At 49.1% G+C, this 17,738-nt stretch overlaps 1 protein-coding gene across 1 annotated transcript in view; it reads left to right on the top strand.

Annotated features, from left to right (window-relative positions):
* The first annotated feature begins 246 nt into the window (after positions 1-246).
* KCNQ4 (potassium voltage-gated channel subfamily Q member 4) overlaps positions 247-17,738 on the top strand; it is a 74,241-nt gene continuing 56,749 nt past the window's right edge. The window contains exon 1 of the mRNA XM_036744635.1: positions 247-572. Coding sequence (XP_036600530.1) covers positions 247-572 — 326 coding nt within the window. The remainder of the gene's footprint in view (positions 573-17,738) is intronic.

Raw genomic sequence — 17,738 nt, 5'->3', positions numbered from 1 at the left:
CCCACCCGCCCTCCCTGCGGCCAGCCGTCCCTCCTCGGTCCGCGCCTCTCTCTTCGCTGTCAGCCAGTCTCTGCCGGGCCGGCGCTCCCAGGACCCGGAGAGGAGCCGGAGCCGGAGCCGAACCCGAGCCGGGCCGGGGCAGCTCGGTGGGGCGGGGCGGGGCGGGGGCCGGGGCCATGCCCGGCTGAGCCGGGCTGAGCGCGCCTGCCGTCCGCCCGGGAGCCCAACCCGGGCTGGCCCCCGCCCATGGCCCGGGGCGAGGCCCCCCCGCTTCGCCTGAGCCTGGCCCCGCCGCCCGGCCCCGGGCCGGGGGATGCCCCCCAGCCCGAGCTGGTGGCGCTCACGGCGGTGCAGAGCGAGCAGGGCGAGGCGGGGGCGGGATCCCCGCGCCGCCTGGGGCTCCTAGGCAGCCCCCTGCCTCCGCAGCCGGGGCCCGGCTCCGGCTCCGGCTCCGCCTCGGGCTGCGGCCAGCGCTCCACCGCTGCCCAAAAGCGCTATCGCCGTCTGCAGAACTGGGTCTACAACGTGCTCGAACGACCCCGCGGCTGGGCCTTCACCTACCACGTCTTCATGTGAGTCACACCCCCGGGACCCCCGGCTTTGGGCGCCCCGCCTCGGACCTTTCCTCCACGCCCCCTGCCTCTGTGTCCTCCCGGTCTCCTCACTCCTTCCCCGCTCCTAGCTTGTCCTGCCCCGTCTCCCACTCCACCCCGCTTCGGGACTCAGCCTAACCCCTATCCTGCTTCGGGGCACCGTGCTTAGCCTGGACTGCCTGCTTTTCCTACTTCGCTTTCTGATCTCTCAGTGAACCCTGGCCCCCTACCTGTTCCTTTCCCGACTCTCAGCCTTACCCCTTGTCCTCCTTTTGGGTTCAGCCTAACTCCCTCACTGTCCTTTTCCTAGCTCTATCCAGACTCAGTGCCCCTTCACGGGTTCTCATCCGAACTCTGGCCCTGTTCTTGTCCCCCTTCTCTAGCTGCTGGCCTCTATGTCCTGGTCTCCTTGTCCTCTCACCACCCTCCTCCTCCCCCAGTCGTCTCCCTCTTAGCGAGTACACCTGTCCCCCCACCCCCACCCCCACCCTTACTCCTTCACGCCCAGATCTTCTCCAGCCCTTTCTGTTTCCAGTTCCCCAAGAGCCCTCCTCCTTCTCCCAAGCTGTATACAGGATACCGGCCCCCCAAAACACATGTACACACACAGCCCACCTTGATCTTAGGTCCCTCTGCTGTACCGTGTTTCCACCTCAGCCCCAGCCCATGCCCAGTTGTGAGCCTTCTTTCTCTCCTCTCCTCTTTTCTCTTCTCATCTCCTCTTCTCCTCTCCTCTCCTTTCTTCTCCTCTCCTCTCCTCTCCTCTGCTCTCCTCTCCTCTCCTCTCCTCTCCTCTCCTCTCCTCTCCTCTCCTTTCGTCTCCTCTCTCTCATACACACATACACATACACTTCTCTTTCCTTTAGAGCTTATAAATTCTTATATATTTTAACTTTTCTACAGTTGAGACCCTTCCCTGGAGGCTCCACCCTGCCCCCCCACCCCCCACATTGAGACATAACTCCTGGTGGATCTCTCTCCTCTTGCCTTCCCTACCCTCAGTGGAGATCCCCATCATGGCCCCATTGACCTCTACTATCTTCTCTACTACTCCCTGCTTCCCTCCCCCAGCCTAGAATCTTTCTCCTTTAATGCCTGGGCTGGCTGGCCAGCCAACAGTGGGTCACCGGGGCCTGGTCACTCTCTTGCTCTGGCCCATGCCCTGTGTGGGACAGTTTACTGCAGACTCCAGGGCTGGGCCCTCTCTGGTTCCCCGGCCCTCGCCAGGCCTGGCTCCCAGCAGAGGGAAAAAGAGAAAGAGGAGAGGCACTCATTTGGAAACACTGACGCTATGCCCTCCCCCTCCCTTAGCCCCCCTCTCTGGCTTCTACAACTTTCAAAAACAACAAACCGGCTTCTTCGAGGTAAAGAATGAATTTTGGCAGCTCGCAACCTTGTGAGCACGGAGTCTGAGGGGATGGAACAGGCCCAGGAAGGAACCTGAGAGGCCCCGCGGGTATCAGTTGAAGGGTTCGGCCTGGCACTGGGGCGGCTGGAGGTGCCCGCTCGGCCTCAGCTCCCTGGAAAATGTGCATCTATTAATAATCCCCCCTCCCCCGCAGAGAACTGTCTAGGCTCAGCCCCCAGGCTTGAGAGAGCTCATAGCCTTGGAGGTGGGTCTTCCTTCCATTGTCCTGTCTAACTTGGGCTGGTGAATCCCCGTGGCAAAGAGGGGAGAGGGGCCTGAAGATGGAGGAGCCCTGTGGGGCCCTGCCCCCTGAGGAGGCAGGGAAGGAGGCAGGCATCTTAGAGCTTAGGGAGGGGTGGGCAGTGGGCAAAGGCCCTTCCCATGCTCCAATCTATTCTGTGGATCTGACCAAGTCAGAAGACCTTAGGTAGATCAGGGGAGCTTTTGTGAAGGCTTAAGTCAAAGAGTCAAGGTCAGGGTCAGGGCAGGTCGTTTAGGGCCAGACAAGGGTAGGGCTGATTGTCTGGATCATTAGTTGGGCTGGGGGCCCAAGGGTTGTGTTTGTACAGAGAGCCTTGACTCTGAGGAACTTGGGAAAGGGCGTGAGGAAGGCCTGGGTGCAGGGGCCATGACAGTCCACTAATTGGAGACCGGCTTAATAACAAGCCGAAATTCTGCCTATTCCTTCCCCCCAACGGATGCTTACACTCATGGTCTTGGTTCTTAGGAGGGCAGCTCAGAGAGCTTGTTCCCACTAACACTCCATCTCAGCTGGCGGGGCTCTGCTGGATGGGCCTTTAGAGAGTTGTGTTAGGAGCCCCAGATCTGGACACAAGAGGATCTAGGTTCAAATCCCATGTCCGTTACTTGCTGTCTGTGTGACCTTGAAGAAGCTACTTCTTTCCCTTCTCTGGGCCTGTTTCCTCTTCTAGACAATAAAGAGGTATGATTCGAAGGCTCCTTTTGATTTTAGGGTTCTGAGATGCTAGGTGCTTGCTTCTAAGCTATGACTTCCCTAGGAGGGGCAGGAGGGTCTCTGAGACCTGTATCTCTACTGCTGGTCACTGCAGGTAAAGGACCCACCATATCCTTCCTGACCCTAACTCCATCTCCGGAAAGGCCTCCCCCACCTCTTTCCGGGACTAGATCATCAGATAACTTTGCTCCACATCCGCTGTTCCAGGAGATGCCAGGCATGTCTTGGAAAGATGAACAGGTGCTTGGCCTTGGGAAATCCCCTCTACCCTCTGAGGCTGCAGGACTGGAAACTGGGCTGACCCTGCCTGTCACCCTGCCTTTCATCCAATCTAGACAGAGGGAGGGGTCTTAAAGATATTCCTTTGGCTGCCCCTTGTGGTATCTCACCCCTCTTCCTGACAACTGACCTTGGTCCATCCCATTGGCAATCTTGTTCTAATCCTCTGTAGTTCTCTCTGTCCTCTGGTCTTTCGAGTGTCCTGTGAAGGAGCTGCCCAGAGAGGGAGAGACTCCTGTCCTCAGTCTGCTGGGGTCTTGCCTTCCCAGATCTCAACTTTTTTTTCTCAATCCTAGGTAGAGAGAGTAGAGCTCAGGCATGGACAAGAGGCAGTCAGGAAGGATGCAATCAACCCCAATTGGAGACATGAACTCCATTCGTACCTGGGGCCTCCATCATCCCCTTCCCTCCCCAGAGCCAAATACCTCCCTCTCTCTATCTTCCCACTCTCCTGTCCGTGACACTATCCCAGCCATGGGCAGTACTGCCTGGCCATGCTCAGAGACTGGAGTGTGTCTGAAGCTTCCCAGTGTTTGGGTAAGTTCATAACTGTTCCCATAGCACTGTGGGAGTCAGAGTGATGCTTCCCAATGAAGTTCCCCACCCTCTTCCTAGGGCCAGGGGGTTCTAGGAGAATCCTATTCAGCTCACATCTTCTACTGGGCTCTGGTCCTGGCCAAGGGATTCCTGAGCCCCCAACCCTAAGTTAGTTGGCATTTGGACACTTTTCCAGGGCACCATAGTCTGGAGCCCCCATGGAACTGACACACCCTCCCACCATACTAACCACATCCACTGCAGAGACCTGCAGACCATTCCTTTTCCAAGCCAGTGGGCCTCCAAGTCCTCCCCCTTCCTCTCTCTGTTTCAAGGCAAGCTCCCTGTTCCCACAAAGAATTTGCTCTGTGTGAAGGTTCAAACTGCTTCCTCCTCCCTCCCCTCCTGCCCCTCAGGAGACCCTCTTAGAGTATATCTTCATCTTTGCTGACAGCCAGGACAGCAGGAAATAGGGCCAGAGAGGAGATAACGAGACCTACTAGGGCCTAACAACACAGAGAGGTCGCTCTAGGCCACCTACAGAGCAGGCCTACAAAGTGCCTGGAGATCTTACCCAAGAACTTCCAGTACCATGGTGGGCTTTTAAAAAGACAGACGGAATCTTCCAGAATCATCATCTATCAGAGGCAAGGCAGGCTCCTAGAGCATAGAACATAGAATGTCAGAGCTGGAAGGGTCTTAGAATATGGAGTGTTGGACCTGGGAGGGACCTCAGAACACAGAATGTCAGAGCTGGGGAGCCCTTAGAACACAGAATGTCAGGCCCAGGAGAGCTGAGATCATCCATGCCTACCTCCTTCATTTTACAAAGGAAGAAGGTCTAGAGAGGCCTAGGGAAAGGAGTTTCCCTAGGTCACACAGCAAATCAGTGATATATCCAGAGCCCTGATTCCCAGGAGAAGGTGGGGCTCTTTTCCCCCATAAAGCTAGGCCTTCCTCTGAAGTTTCTTGGTTTTCCTTGGTTTCTTCTGATTTACACCAACTACAGGTTATCTGCTGTTCCATTTTCCCCACACCACCCCCCTCTCTCAGCCTTCCTTAGACCCTGTATTTTGGGCTCATGAGCTCTTCTGTATGATCACACAAGCTGATAAATACAAATATATGAATGGCCAAAAGCACCTCTCTCCTCCCCTCCCACCCCTGCACACCCATGCTCACACAAACTGCGCAATCATAGACATACACCCATTTTCAAAGACATATTTAATGGTCCCGATCCACAGCCCTCTCCTTTCCTCACTCCCCTCTCCCCAGCCTTGAACTCCCAGCCAGCCCTCAGAATCAAACATACATAGGCAAAGGGAGTAGGTAGGTAGGTCCTGGGCACCGGGGCTGGACTTACTCCCTGGTGGCTTCTCTTTGGAGACGCACGTGAAGCCACAGGGCTGCTGTGATGGGTCTGTGTGGTACATATATGTCTGCCTTCAGCAAGTTCCTTGGCAGTCAGAGGCATAGCTAGCTTAGGTCTTCCTGGCAGCTTGGGACAAGGAAATCGGGTGTTCACCCTGAACTTGACCCTTTCTACCTCCTTGCTGTGGGAAAGATCTTGTAGTCTAATCTGAATTCTTTACTTCCATTTTAACCTCTGTCCTCGGGGAAGCAGTAAATCCCACAGCCCTTGATTCTGCTCCTCACTACTTTCAGCCTTCTTTAAGTCCTTCCTGGCACCTTCACTTAACCCTCGTCCCTCCCTTCTGCCTCTGGTCACCTTCCAGAATTGAATCTGGGCTGCCTTGGGTCACCTCTGCAACTTCTATGGGCCATGCTTTGGGGAGATCTGGTAGAACTTCCCTCAAGCCAGGTCAGGAATTGTGTGGGGGCGGAACTCAGGGGACCATTCTCTAACCGTCCCAGCCAAGGAGGGGGTGGACCATTGCAGGTCAATTTCTCTGGGCCCTGCCTGTAGGTCCCATTGCCCCTTTCATTCTCCTCTAGGTGAAGTGAGATACTTCAAGGTTTCTAAGGTCAGATGTCCCCGCGGGTCAGTACCACAGAGGAATGTATGTGGATGCCCACCTCTTTCTGAGGAGAGCCCTTAATTTCCAAGATTTAGATCCAGAAGGAACCTTAGTGGTCATCAACCCCAACATTTTACAGATGAAGAAACTGAGGCCCAGATAGGTTTAGTGACATAGTCACTCAGATATTAAGTAATAGAGCTGAAATTTGAACTCAGGACTTTCAAGGCACTGCTTTTTTTTTTAAACAATGCTGTGCTGCTTCTGGGTGTCTAATCTCCATCCCTCCTGCTATTGTGGAAGTCAGCCACTTCCTCAGGCTGGCTGGCTGTGGAGTATGCCCAGACTTGATTATTCTTGCCCTTCTCTCTTGTGTATTGAGCCAGTTATGTATTTAAGACTCCCCCTGGGAGCTAGGCTGCTGAGGCTGGGGATGCAGCATTTATGTAGAAGCCTAGAGCAAGAAGAAGTATTGGGCCAAGCCCTGCTTCCTCCAGAGAGGGCAGACAACCCCAGAGAAAGTAGTTCTGCACTGACCCCCCACCCAGTTCTTCTTACCTTTCCCTCCACTTCCATCTTGCCTTATGCTAAGAAGGCCTCCCTGACCACCTTTTACCTCTAAGCCACTTTATCTCATCAATCCAATCACCCCTTCCATCCCCACCCCCTTGGAGTGGAATAAGAGCTTCTTCAGCCCTTGCCTCAGATCTCCCAGTTACGCACAGGCCACCCACTGACCCCTCCCAATATAGTCTTCCTCACTGTAATAGCACTGAACCTGGGCTGACATCCCTGTGAACTGGTGGAAGATAGTATGGCATAGCAAAAAGCAGCTGGGTTTTGGTAGTCATGAACCCCGGCTTTTAGCCCCAACTCTGCCATTGGTGTGCTGTGTGACCCTGGGCATGTCACTTCCTCTCTGTGGGCCTGTTTCCCCATCTGTGAAATGGGGAGAGGGGTAATAATACCTGCCCTGCCTGCCTCACAGGGTTGTTGTGGTCTCGAATCCTGACTGTGCAGTGGTCTTGCTGTAGGATTAATTCTGAGGCCTGGAGATGACTTCAGAGAACATCTAGGTTAGGATACATAATCCAGAATCCCCTCTTTGATGTCCTTGCTGAGTGTCCATGCAAACCTCCAGTGGCTGTATCTCAAAATATCTTTGGACAGCTCTGATAGGGAGTTTTTCCCTCTATAGAGATAAAATCCTCCTTCCTGGGACTTCTCTACGCCCTTCGCCCAATTGCTTCTAGTTCTCCCTTTTTAGGGCCAAGCAGAACAAGCCTGGTTTCTCTTCCTCATGATATGTGAAGGCAGTGGCCATGCTTTCCCATGTCTTCTCTTTTTCACATGGCTACCCCCAGTTCCTTCGATGGTTCCTCATGTGGTTTGGTCTCCAGTTTCCTCTCTAACTTGGTTGCCTTTCACAGTACTGCTCTGTTGTTCAATTGTTTTCAGTCATGTCTGACTCTTCAGGACCCCATTTAGGGTTTTCTTGGCAAGGATACTGGAGCAGTTTGCCATTTCCTTCTCCAGCTCATTTTGCAGATGGGGAAATTGAGACAAATAGGGTGAAGTGACTTGCCCAGGGTCACACAGCTAATAAGTGTCTGAGGCTGGATTTGAATTCATGAAGACGAGTCTTCCTGACTCCAGGCCTGGCATGCTATCCACTGAGACACTTAGCTGCCCACCTCATATTGCTCTAGCTTATCAATATCCATCCCTGATCATGGTGCTCCTAAACGTGGGCTGACCAGGGCAGAGAACAATTGTTACCTCTCTTGATCTGGACACTTCTTCTGTTAATGCAGGCTAAGATCACATTAGCTTTTTGGGCTGCCCTAGACCCCCAGGTCTTCATATGAACCTCTCACATCATGTACTAATATATTTAATCTTCTGAGCCCAAGTATGAGGAATCCTTCTGATTCTTGAGATTTCCATTAATTCACACTTGCCTGCATTAAATGGATCTTCTTCAGTTCTTCCCATTGTCCCAGACTGTTTAGGATTCCACTCTTGCTAGCCTGTACATTAGCTATCCTGGCCAGCTCCTTGTCACCATCAGTAGATAATCAGGCCATCTATGTCTTCAAGCCCAGCACCAAGGACAGAGCCATGGTGTGTTCCACTGGCGTCCTCCTTCCAGGTGGAATCAATTCACTGCTTCATCCACTTTTACTGTGCTGTCATCTGGTTCATAGCTCTCTGTCTTATCCACTGGGCCGTACTAGGTCACGTCCCTTCCCCTGGCTTGGCCTCAGTTTCTCTATCTTCAAATGAGCAAATTGGACTAGATGACCTTTAAGGTTCCTACTAGATCTGTAGGAATTCTGTATCAGTGGTAATCACAAAAGGTAACACTGATGTAGCATGTTAAGGTATGCAAAAAAACTTTAAAAAACTGAATTAATATCTTTTGCTTTTATGCCACCAAGATTTCCCCTGTATCCCTCTTCCTCTGGCTCCCAGAGGTCATCCCATGTACCAAGTGATTTTTTTCTTGGAGGGGGGAAGGCAGGACAGTTGGGGTTAAGTGACTTGCCCAAGGTCACACAGCTAGTAAGTGTATCAAGTGTCTGAGGCCGGATTTGAACTCAGATCCTCCTGACTTTAGGGCCAGTGCCTTACTCATTGCACCACCAAGCTGCCCCCTCCCCAAGTGATATTTTTAAAAAGAAAAAATCATCCAAGGATACTAACACGTTGCAAACACTTGCTGGCGTATGCAATGTTCCACTCCTGTGGACACCCCACATCCCCCTATGTTTTCTCTGTGGGGGCCAAGCCTGTTCTTTGTGTTCAGTTCAGTTCTGATTGTTTTGTGGTGGTTTTCCTTTCTGTTTACATTGTTACGGTCATTGTGTCTATTGTTCTCCTAGTTGTGCTTACTTTGCTATCTGTGAAATACTTTACATCGTTATCTCATTTCTTTTCATTTCTGCCCTTATTATAATCCCCATTTGTAGTGAAGGGAAATGAAACTCAGGGAGTTCAGTGACTTGCTCAGTGTAATGAAGCTAGTAGACAGTCAGAGGCTACATTTGAACTTGGGTCTCTGCTGACTCAATGGCCAGCCTTCTTCCTGTTACTCTGGTTCCTGAGCTCTGGACTAGTCACTATGACAGAATAATTAACACCTATTGCTGGTGCTGAAGACCTTGACCCTGGAAAATGAACAGGGCTGTGATTTGCAACAATGTTGTAACATGGGGAACAGTGTTGCAACGTGGCCAGCTGTTCTTCCCTTGGAAACTAATTTTGGGCCAGAAGTCCAACTGCCCTTGGCCTGAACAGGGCAACCCTTACTGCCCATTTCTGATTTGGGGTGTCTTGGATTCTCATATCTGAGTGTTACTGTTATCAAGGTTCTCTGGGAGTCAGCCCCACCCTGTATGCCTTGGGGAGGGTCTGGACAGATTCTTTTCTTTAAATTTCATTTTGGATAGATTCTTGTGGGCTAATTGTGTGGCCCTGGGCCTCACACAACTGGGCACCTGACCTAGGAATGGTGCCTTGGGTTTGGGGCCAGGGAGGGGAGGAAGAAATCTGAAGGGCTAGAGAAAGGGCCTTTTCTAGTTCAAATTTTGGGGAAGTCCCGTGGCTGTAGCCTCAGGACCAGAGGGGGTAGGCTGACAGGCTGAATTCTGCCTGCTCTACCCCTCCTGACCACAGAGCTTCCCTACCAACTCCTGTTCAGTATCCCTGCTGTGGTGCTGTATCCCTGGGGAGGGGGAGGGAACTGGAGCCTGACTCATTATGAAATGTTGAGAGGGGGGTGGGGTGGGGTAGGAAAGGAGGGAAAAAGCTAGCTCAGCACAGTCCCCTCTAGCAGGAGGTGGGGAGTGGAAGAGGCGAGACTTCTGGGCTCTTCCAGTCCTTCTTCAGGTCCCTTCTTCAGATGGATGTTAGCTCTGCTGGGAGGCCTGGGAACATAGCTGGTTCGCACTTTTCTAGAATCTTAAAGAGTCATCCTGTGAGAGAATGCCTCTGTGGGCTGCAAAGAAGCAGTTTTAGGCTCTGTGTCAGGAACACTTCCTAACAATTCGAGCTGTCCAAAAGTCCAGTTGGTTGTCTCCAGAGGTAGTGAGTTCCCATCCCTGAAAGGATGATCCTCATCAAATAGAGGCTGGGGGTGTGTTCTGGGGGACTTTTGTTGGAAGACTTTAGTGGCTCTTCCAGCTCTGGGATTCTGTTATGAGTGTTGGTGTATGTGTGTTTGCACCTATATAGAACATACATCTTGTTGTCTAAAACAGATGATAAGGTCATCAGGAGTCCTATTGGGAGAGTAGGGGGTGGATTCTGGGCTGGGGGGAGAAAGAAATATTGGAGCAGATCAAAGATTCAATGACATTTTTAGCTCGTTCTGGAGACCTGTCTGTGCCCGTGTGTGTGTGTGTGTGTGTGTGTGTGTGTGTGTGTGTGTGTGTGTATCTTCATGGCAGGGACTCTTTGCAAGTGCTTTGGGGTGTCAGGAGAAGGGGGGAGTTTATCTCCTGGGGTTTTGGTTTCTCTCTCTGTAGCATGGGTGTGACTCAGCTCCTCAGGAGCCTGGGGAGCCCAAATGAGGCCTGGAGATCTGTGGATGACTTCTCACATCACTTCAGGCTTTCCTAGCCCTAGGATTGGGGGAAGTGGCTTCTTTAGGGACTAAAGTTTGGGGAGGGGCAGGCAGAGGGTACTATGTATGTGTGTGTGAACCCCAGAGCTTCACACTTTCCATTTACATTTCTCTGGGCAAGGGGTGGAGTGAGACAGAGACAGAGACACAGAGAAAAAGAGACAGAGACACATAGAGATAGAAATAAAGAATACACGAATGGGACCCAAGAGTCCAAATTCCCAGCCAGAAGAAGGAAAGGTGCCATCTAACGGGTGAGAAAGAGCCTAGCTGATACCCCTCCTTCCCTCCTGTGGGGGCAGCCTCTCAGAGTCTTACTTGTCTTGTCTTTTCACTGGGTAGGGGCCCCCTGGGCTGCGCCCCTCCCCCTGGGGGGCTGGCTTAGGGCCCTGGGTGAGGAGGAAAACTGGCCCCAGGCATTGTATTAATTGGGCTGGAAATCCGTGGGTGGAAACTCTGGGAGGGAAAGTGGAAGAAAAACTCAGCTTCTTAAGTGAAAACTGGGCATAGCCAACAAGGGGCATTCTGGGTCTGCCCCACTGATGGATGGTCGGAAGGGCAGAGACTCCCTGACGTCCAGAACCATGGATAGCAAATGGAATTGGGAATGGGTGAATCCCCAGCTGACTCTAGTGGAGACCACAGGGGAAGAGAGCACACTGGCGAGTGGAGAATGCATAAGGAGATAGAAAGAGTGCTACATTTTTAATCCAAGAGGACCTGAGTTTGAATCCTAGCTCTTCTGCATAATGTCTGGGTGACCTTGGGCAAGTCATTTCTTTCTTGGCTCTAGTTTCCTCCTCTGGAATGAAGGAGTTGGATGGGATTATCTCTCAGGCCCCTTCCACATTTAAATTCTATGATCCAGCATGTTCTAACTACATTGAGAGGGGCTGAGGTCAGTACAAGGAAGGAACTCCTGACAGTCCCTTGGGGAAGGGGAGCGAAAGGGGTAAGTAATGCTATTTTCCTGGGAAAATCTGCCAGAATGAGGGAGAGCCTTGTGAAGCTGGGAGGCAGGGGAATGGATGAGATGACCTTTGCTAACCTTGCCACTTTGAACTCTGGAAGAATTTTCCTTTGTTCTCCCCATCCATGACTATATCTGAGGGATATTGGGGTTGAGGAATGGGGGGAAGGACAGTGGGGAGGGATGTGACTCATCCTCTCTCTTCCACCCCCTTCAATGGCTATGCAACAAAGCCCATTTTCAGTCTCTGGTAACACAGCCCATTTTCAGTCTCTGGTTTCAGCTCTTGCTAGGCTCCCCCAGGGAAGGTAAGCCCAAATAGCTAAGTCAGCACAATGGGCCTTCTTCTTCCTGCCAGCCTGAGGCTGTACCCTGGCCCTGTGAGAGCCCAGAGGAGGCCCAGGACAGAGGATGCTGGCTCCGGCCAGGTGTAGCTGCCCTTAGCCTGGCACTGAGCAGGTATGAGCAGGCCTTTGGTCCTGCCACCATACATCCTGGCTTCTCTGAAGTATGATCCTTTACTCTCCCCATCTGCCCCAGTATCTCTCTGAGACTGTGTCTTTCAGCCTCAGAAGCTGTCTCAGGGTAGAGGAAAAGTCCTGGACTGTACTGAGAGCCAAGAGTCCTAGGCTGGAGCCTCAGTTCTACCAATAACACCATGGCTCCATGTGAAAGTCCTTAGTCCTCAGTCCTCTCAGCTTCCCAGGACTCCAACTTGTCCTTGGAGCTTCCCGGGGACCTTTGCCTTCCACCCTTTGGTGTGACAAAAAGGACATTGCATTTAGAGATGAAAGGTGAGGCTTTGAGTCCCGGCTACAAATAGTGACTGGCTGTGAGACCTGGCAGGTGGCTATGAGTCTCTCTGTCTCCATAAAGTGGGGATAACAATGCCTGCAGTGCTGACCTCATGAGGTTCTTTTTCATGCCTGCCCCGATTCTTCCTGGCTCCAGAATTTGGCTCCCTGGACTCAGATCTTGGTGCCCCATCCCCATCCCCACCCCCTCGAATTGCCTTATAACTTATCATCATCGTAGCAAACAGTATCATTTCTCTGGTGCATGCCAATTTGCCAGCTGCTTTAACACATCATTTGGTCCTTGCAGAAGCTTCAGGAAGTGTGATACAGTGGAAGGTGTGTTGGCTTTGGAGTCAGAGGACCAGGGTTTGAAGTCCAGCTCTTGCCCCTGTAACCTTGGGCAAGTCACTTAAACTCTCTGGGCCTCAGTTTCCTCATCTGTTAAATGAGGGGGCCAGATAAGATGACCTCTGAAGTCCTTTCCAGCTCTAAATCTAGATCCTGTGGTGCCATGGGTATTACCACTCCCATTATCATCCCCATTCCCAAGGCCCAGAGAGGGTAAATGATTTGTCTAGCTGGGTGGTGATGGAGAGAGAGCCCTGGACCTGACGTCAGGAAGACCTGAGTTCAAGTATGGCCCCAGAAATGCACTCACTATGTGACCCTGGGTAAGTCACTTAACCTCTGTCTGCCTCAGTTTCCTTATCTGGAAAATGGGAATGATACTAGCACCTCCCAGGGCTGTTGTGAGTATAAAATGAGACAGGATCTGTAAAGCACTTTGCAAACCTTAAAGCCCCATAGAAATGCTATTTAGTAGTAGTGGTAGGGGGTAGTAGTGATAGTGGTAGTGGTGGTGGTGGTTGTCCTTTGTTCTCAAAGAAGACCCAAAGGACATCACTATGCTAGAGTCAAGGTACAATGTGTCCAACTGTGGCTGATCAGACCAATATGAGCTTAGAAGGCTCTACCACAGGTTGGGCACAAATAATGCATATGAACATTTGAAGCAGAGTAGAAGTAGAAGAGACAGAAGTAGTAGTAGTAGTAGTAGTAGTAGTAGTAGTAGTAGTAGTAGTAGTAGTGGTAGTAGTTGTCGTCATTGTAGTAGTAGTAGTAGTAATACCCCAGGCTTTCAGACAATCTGGAGGGCTTTAGTGCTTCCCACATATTCCCATACTGTGGAAAAAATTCCTATGTTCTTCGTGTGAGAGCTCACTTCACCCAAACCATATTGCTGCCAGAGGCAAAGAGAGGTTAAATGTCTTACTGAGGGTTCCCTAGTCAGTAAATGTCAGAGGAGAGATTGGAACCCAACCCTTTGTCCTCCAAAGGACTAGGAAAACTTTAGCTGACTAGATCCCTCCATCAAACATGGCAGAGGGAATAGAGAGAACTCCCACCCACAAGGATAATTTATTGTGTCACCTCCATAACAGTACACCCTAAGGTTCAAATGTCAGCTCTGGCCTTTGGCACAACTGTTTTCCCATTTCTGGGCCTCAGTCTCTCCATCTGACTTGACAACCTCTGAGGTCGCTTCCAGCTCTGACTTTCTTTGAATGTAGGTCACTTAAGAATCCAAGAATCTTGGAACTAGAAGGGATGCTTAGAAGGCATCTAGTCTCATAGCCTCCCAAGCCAGAATCCCCTCTACTACCTCATTGACAAGAGCTCACCCACCCTCCACATGAAGACCTCCTCTTTCTCACCCTTAATTTTATTTTTTTTAGATATCATCCCAATATGAAATTAATATCCCCCTCTCTATATATAATATATATGTATACACCTTCTAATTACCCTAATAATGAGAAAGTTCTTGTGAGTTATAAGTATCATTTTCCCATGTAGGAATTTAGACAGTTTAACCTTATGATTTCCCTTTCCTGTTTACCTTTTTTTAAAGCTTCTCTTGAGTCTTGTATTTGCAAGTCAAATTTTCTATTGAGCTCTGGTCTTTTCATCAAGAATGCTTGAAAATCCTCTATTTCACTGAATGTCCATTTTTTTCTCCTGGAGGATTATACCCAGTTTTGCTGGGTAGGGATTCTTGCTTGTAATCCTAACTTTTTGCCCTCTGGAATATCATCTTCTAAGCCCTCTGAACTTTTAATGTAAAAGCTGCTAAATCTTTTGTTATCCTGACTGTGGTTCCATGATACTTGAATTGTTTCTTTCTGGCTGCTTGCAATATTTTCTCCTTGACCTGGGAGCTATAGAATTCAGCTATAACATTCCTAGGAGTTTTCATTTTGGGATCTCTTTCAGGAGGTGATTGGTAGATTCTTTCAAATTCTATTTTACCCTCTGATTCTAGAATACCAGGGCATTTTCCCCTGATAATTTCTTGAAAGATGATGTCTAGGCTCTTTTTTAAATCATGGCTTTCAGGTAGTCCAATAATTTTTAAATTATCTCTGCTGGATCTATTTTCTAGGTCAGTTATCTTTCCAATGAGATATTTCACATTATCTTTTTCATTCCTTTGGTTTTGTGTTATTGTTTCTTGATTTCTTATAAAGTCATTAGCTTCCCTTTGCTCAATTCTAATTTTTAAAGAATTATTTTCTTCAATGACCTTTTGTATCTTATTTTCCATTTGGTCAGTTCTACTTTTTAAGGAGTTTTTTTTTCTCAGTGAACTTTTATATATCTTTTTCCATTTGGCCAATTCTGTTTTTCAGGGATTTCTTCTTCTCCTTGGCTTTTTGTGCCTCTTTTACCATTTGGCCTAGTCTGTTTTTTAAGGTGTTATTTTCTTCAGGCGTGTGTGTGTGTGTGTGTCCTTTATCAAGTTGTTGAGTCTTTTTCATGATTTTCTTGCATCATTCTCATTTCTATTCCCAATTTTTGCTCTACCTCTCTTACATGATTTTCAAAATCCTTTTTGAACTCTTCCACGGCCTTAGACCAATTCATATTTTTCTTGGAAGTTTTGGATATTGGAGCTTTGACTTTGTTATCTTCTTCTGAGTGTGTGTTCTGATCTTCCTTATCACCATAATAGCTTTCTGTGGTGACAACTTTTTTCTGTTGTTTGCTCATTTTTCCAGTCTATTTCTTGACTTTTAACTCTTTGTTAAAGTGAGGCTCTGCTTTCAGGGTGGAGGGCACACTGTCCCAAGCTTCAGAGATTTTGTGCAGCTGTTTTCAGAGATATTTCTAGGGACATGTAAGTTTTCAGTTCTTCCAAGGTGGTATGATCTAAAGAGAGGTGGGTTGCTACTCCGTATTCTGGTCTGACCGCAAGCACTCTTTTCTGTTCTGGAACTGTGATGAGGGTCCCTGCTCCACTGCAGCTACAAGCTCTGGTGCGCTAGTGCTCCTCCTCACACTGGGACTGCCACCCAGGTCTGGGACTTGGATCCAAGTATGCACAAAGCAACAGAGTCCTGCCCTGGTGTTAGCAAAGACCCCCATAATCTCTTTCTGACCAATTGTTTGAACCCCATTACCATCTGTGAACTGAGAGCTCTGGAAGCAGCTGCCACTGCCACTGATTCAGTCACTCCCAAGGCCTGTTCCTGGTTTGCTGGGGCTGGGGCTGTGCTGGACTGTGCTCCACTCTCACCCAGGTATGACAGACCTTTCCTACTGACCTTCTAAGTTGTCTTTGGCTGGAAAATCATTTCACCCCATCCTTTTGTGGGTTCTGCTGCTCCAGGAACTGTTTTATGGCATTATTTAAAGGTGTTTGGAAGGGTTTGGGGGAGTGCTCAGTCAAGTTGCTGCCATTTATCCACCATCTTGGCTCTACCCTCCAAGGCTATCCAACATGCCAACCTTCAATGTACCCACTGAACAACTTTAACTGTTGAGGTTTTTCCTCATGCCACCTGCCTCTCTGTAACTCCTTTCCATTATTTAAATTTTTGTTCTCCAGGGCCAAACAGAAGCCCAATCCCTCTTCTCAGTGACACCCCTTTAAATATCTAGACAGAGCTACCATGTCCCCACTACAGCTTCTGTTCTCCCAGTTCCTTCAAATAATTCTCAGATGGCCTGATCTCCAGTCCCCTGATCAATCATCTTGGTCAATCTCTTCCACTCCAGCTTGTCAATATCGTTCCTAAAATGTGATGCTCAGAACTGAATGGCATCCTCCAGATGTCTGATTGGGGGAGGGAGCAGCAGCACCATTGCCTGTCCATCTTATTTCTCTTAATGCAGACTACAGTCACATTAGCTATTTTGGGTATCGTGTCACACTGTTGGCTCGTTGAGCTCACGATAATAGAGCATAGGTCAGAGATTTAGAGTGAAAAGTGATGTAATAAGCAATTATCTAATCCCACTTCTGCAAGTTAGAGAGGACAAAACTGAGGATCTTACTCTGTGCCGGGCACTGCTGGGTGTTAGGGAAACAAAGAGAAAAAACAAATTGCCCCTGCCCTCAGGGAGCTTATGTTCCATTGGTGGTGGGGCAAAAGCAACCTATTCATTCCCCAGTAAGTAAATACAAAAATATATGAAAAGTAATTTCATGGTAGGGAGGAGGCATGGAGAAAGTACTAACAACTGGGTGAAGTGGAAATGGATTTGAACTGGAGGTAGCATTTGAGCTTAACTTTGAATTGGGCTAAGAATTCCAAGAGACAAGAGTCCATTCCAGCTTGTACAAAGGCATAGAGAGCTGGGAGATAGAGGGTCAAGTATGGGGAACAGCAAGTCAGCCCATTTGGCTGGAACATCCATGACCTCCCATAGATCTCCTCCAAAAGGTTCAGCCAATGTCCTAGAGGCAGGGGAATAATATATAGATGCAAATCACTATAATACATGGTACTTTGTGTATTCTGGTTGCTGCTCTATCCTGGTTGCTCTCCTTTAGACACTTCTCAATGCCCTTCCTAAAAGGCAGTGCCTAGAATCACAGAATAGAGTAGGTCCATCAACTCTTTATTTCTGCTAAGATCTCAATGTTGACTGCCATATCACAGGGCTGGTTCACTAAGCTTGTGGTCTAATCAGATCTTTTTCAGAAGGACTATTGTACAGCTATGCCTTCTCCACCTTATACATATGAAATTAACTTTTTCAACCCAAGCATAAGACTTTGCATTTACCCCTGCTGAATTCCAGATTCTTAGAGTCATCCCAAGTTCTAGTCTGTGAAAATCTTTTTGGATCCGGACTCAGACATCTATCTTAGCCATCCTTCCTAGTATTGTGCTAGCCACGAACTAGATGCTTATGCCATCTTTGACTTTATCCAAGTCATTGGTAGAAATATTGAACAGTGTAGATCATTGGAGCTGTCCAAGAATTACCTCCTCTAATTTGGTATTGAGCCATAAATGACTACTTTTCAGGTCTAATCATTCAGCCAACTAATCCAATTAACTGTCTTTCTCTCCCTCTCTCCATTGTCTCCACAAGGGAAGTGTAACAGACTTTGACAAATACTTTACTAGAATATAGGTAAACTATATTCTTGATGCCTTAGTCTAATAACCCTCTCAAAAAAGGAAGTAAGATGACCTGCTCTTAGTGATTCTCTATGGTCACTGCTTCCTTTTCTTGGCATGCATTAACCATCTCTTTAATAATATGGTCTAGAATT

Source organism: Trichosurus vulpecula, chromosome 2, assembly GCF_011100635.1.
Source record: "Trichosurus vulpecula isolate mTriVul1 chromosome 2, mTriVul1.pri, whole genome shotgun sequence".
Lineage (NCBI taxonomy): Eukaryota > Metazoa > Chordata > Mammalia > Diprotodontia > Phalangeridae > Trichosurus > Trichosurus vulpecula.
This window is presented reverse-complemented; position numbering and strand designations above follow the sequence as displayed.